The following is a 3,167-nucleotide window of genomic DNA, read 5'->3' as shown; positions in this document are numbered from 1 at the left end:
ATGGGATTTCCTGGATCTTTCCCTCTTTTTATTATTTAAAGATTTGAAGATAGATTTTTGAATACATAGGAAAATTGTTAGGAATGGAGCTGCTTTAACACAAATGAACTGGAAATCTCCAAGAGTGATCCTCTACATGACTTGCTCAGTAATGGATGACTTGCTCCTTTGGTTCAAAACTGTTTATATCCTCAGCTCGCAACAATTTGTGGTTGGCTGATGACTACCTGCATAGGTTCTAAGTTTGGCAATAAGCAGTTTCATTTCAGAATAATTCCCATGAATTTTAGACACTGTTGGAAAATTACAGGATATACTGTTGAATGTTACCTGGCTTAAAAATACAGGTCACCCTGTTGACCCTAGCCAAGTTGGGGACTTTCTAGAATAAAAATTATAATGTGTAAGGGTTAGTATGAACTTATGATATCTGAAGGTCTTAAATCATTAGGAAAGAAAGTCATCTAGCATTGTCCGGTAATTTGTTTGCAGATGACATCTAAATGCAAATGAATAAATTTCAAGACTGCTAATATTTGGCTTTGCTTTGGGGCAGCTGCCATTGATGAGGATGTTGTGCGGTACCAGTATGTGAAAAAGAAAGGTTATATACGGCTGCACACCAATAAAGGAGACCTGAACCTGGAGCTGCACTGTGACATGGTACAGTATGCAATATAGATTTTTAATAGTCCAGTGTAACTTATCTTAGCATAGCTGTGCGTACTCGAAATACTCAAACAGTGGAGACTATATATTGTCATAATAGATGAAAGAAATGTAATTGGTGTTCAGTGATGTTTGGTGTGTGTTCTGTTTGTTAGTATCAGTTCATTTGGGGTTTTCTTTTACTTCTAAACAAGACATAGTAAGAGATTCTGAGAGACTTGAGAGGGAAGAACTGTTCCTGCTGATTGGTCCTGCAAGGAGACATTTACATCTGTATTAGTCATCTCCAGAAACCAAGAAAGATAAACAGTGGGTAAAAATTGTAGTGTTAGAGGTGGTACAAAAATAAAATAATAAAAGCAAAGCTATAAGCACTGCAGTTAAACAGAGGGTCTGAAACTTTCATAACATGAAGCACATCTTAAAAGAAAGACTGACTTAAGTATTCCTCCTTTTCCTAATTTTGAACAGACCAACTCCCCTTTAAGAAAAAATGGAATTTGAGAGACTTGGTTTATAAATTTAACTCTGCCACTGGCTCTGTGTGTATGCCTCAGTCAAGATGTTTGACCTCTAAGGTTACAGTAATTACTGCCAGCTTTTTATAAAGCACTGAGTTCTTCAAATGAAAATTCCATGTTTGTCTTTATTTCATTATTTAATATGGAAAACGGCATCATTTAAGCTGTATGACTGAAATGATAAAATCATGAAATGTAAAAATGAAAATTCTTATCACATTGCTAACTCTACTGTAATAAACATCCTGCAGAATGGAGCTGATGGAAGTGATAATATATAACACATTTAATCAGGTAAACAAGCATAGGAAGTAATATATAGGTATAGAATGCATTAACATTGCTGCTAGAACCTCAGCTTTTGCATTTCCAAATTGATTTAACTTGTAACTGGAGGACTGCATTAATAGTGTTTTTCAGATCTCTTAGCCTTTTTAAGGGAAAAGAAAAAAAATAAAAAAAATCCAGTCTTATTAAGTTTGAATTTTACTAAGAGCTTCACAGCTACACAGCTGTTTTGTTTACACTGTTTATAATGTCCACTTTCATGAGCTGAGCTTGTAGTTGTCTCTCAGTGCAACTGTTTGGCTTATGAAGATTTCTGGCTTATGAAGATTTCAGGCTTCCCCAGCAGAGAAGCCCTTTGAACCAAAAAAAAACCCAAAACAGTTTAGAGAGCAAATTTTCCCAGACATGAATGGAATCTGACACCACAAGTTGTCCTACTGAAATTTGCAGTACTACCCTTAGTGAAAGCTGCTCCATCTAAATAAGCTGGGAAAAACCTGAGCTTTTGCAAGGTGCTCATGAAGTGTATTTAGGTATGTGCACCAGGGATCTCATGGAAATGTCCTGTACTGCCTAGTCAGTACATAATTGCTGAATGTATCATACCGTCAAAATGAAACAGTAGTGGTAATGTTTATAACTGATCTGGGCACTACGTTCTAGGCATTGTACAAACATATATTCCCCAGTCATGGAAAAGTTTACTGTGTATTTATCTCTATGCACCATGAATAGACCCATTAGTTTCAATAGAACTACTTACAGTATGTTAAGCTGCCTGCTTTTGCAAGTTTATTCTAGTGGTTGCTTCTAGTGACTGCCATGAAACTAGTAGGGTTGGAGCGTTATAGTCATGATAGTCATGGGTATATGCAAGAAGCAAGAGGTTCTTTGATGATAGCTTTTATTGAACCAACTGTATAGTTGGAAGAGATATGTACTAGATCCTTTCAGGCATGAAGTCCATTCTTCTGGTCTGGGAAAGAAGCAGATCCAGCCTAAGCTAAATACTAGATAAAATAATAACTTTTTGTTCTGCTCCAAAATATAAGTGTAAATGGTCATTTAAAGACACAGAAGAGGGCTGTAAACTGTGGAGCAAAGAGAAGTTCTCAGAAGTAGCTACAGAACAAGTGAAGGGCACTTAAAAGAGCTAACCTAACTATGTAAAAAAAATAAGAGCATTAAAGAGGGGTTGCGATTTGGTGTCTCTCATACCATTTTTCTATGAGGATTCATTTTGGAGTGTAGTGTTTGTTTACTTTTACCCATATAGTTTCCACGACAGCATTTGGTGCATTAGGTAAATGCATCACATTTTGTGACTGACATGTTGGATCCATGTATTCTGATGGTTTCATTGTGGGGTGTGTTGATTGTTGTGATGGCAGAGATGTATTGGTAAGTATGGGATGGCATCTGACAACTAAGGGTGTGTGATTGGTGGAGATTCTTTTTTCATGTTGTAGCAGGTTTGTTCAGGTGTTTGGATGGCTCATTCAAAGAAGGGACCTGTTACTATGCCTTTATCCTTGTTGGATAAAGGTAATTTTTAGGTTGCTGAGGTTGTGTTGATTACAGCTATTCTTCTCAGAGAAGATGCAGTTTTATCTGAGGATCTGGCTTATAGATTTCACACATTTTACAGGCATTTGGGCTGGAAGGGACCCCGGAGGATCATCGAATCCA

At 36.8% G+C, this 3,167-nt stretch overlaps 1 protein-coding gene across 1 annotated transcript in view; it reads left to right on the top strand.

The window, feature by feature from the left end:
* PPIL2 (peptidylprolyl isomerase like 2) overlaps nt 1–3,167 on the top strand; it is a 152,828-nt gene that overhangs the window by 66,634 nt on the left and 83,027 nt on the right. The window contains exon 12 of the mRNA XM_019506953.1: nt 557–663. Coding sequence (XP_019362498.1) covers nt 557–663 — 107 coding nt within the window. The remainder of the gene's footprint in view (nt 1–556; nt 664–3,167) is intronic.

The sequence above is a fragment of the Gavialis gangeticus genome, unplaced genomic scaffold (genome assembly GCF_001723915.1).
Source record: "Gavialis gangeticus isolate Ggan-Ray unplaced genomic scaffold, GavGan_comp1, whole genome shotgun sequence".
In the NCBI taxonomy this organism is placed as follows: domain Eukaryota; kingdom Metazoa; phylum Chordata; order Crocodylia; family Gavialidae; genus Gavialis; species Gavialis gangeticus.
The sequence above is the reverse complement of the archived record's forward strand: the minus strand, read 5'-3'. Positions and strand labels throughout refer to the sequence as shown.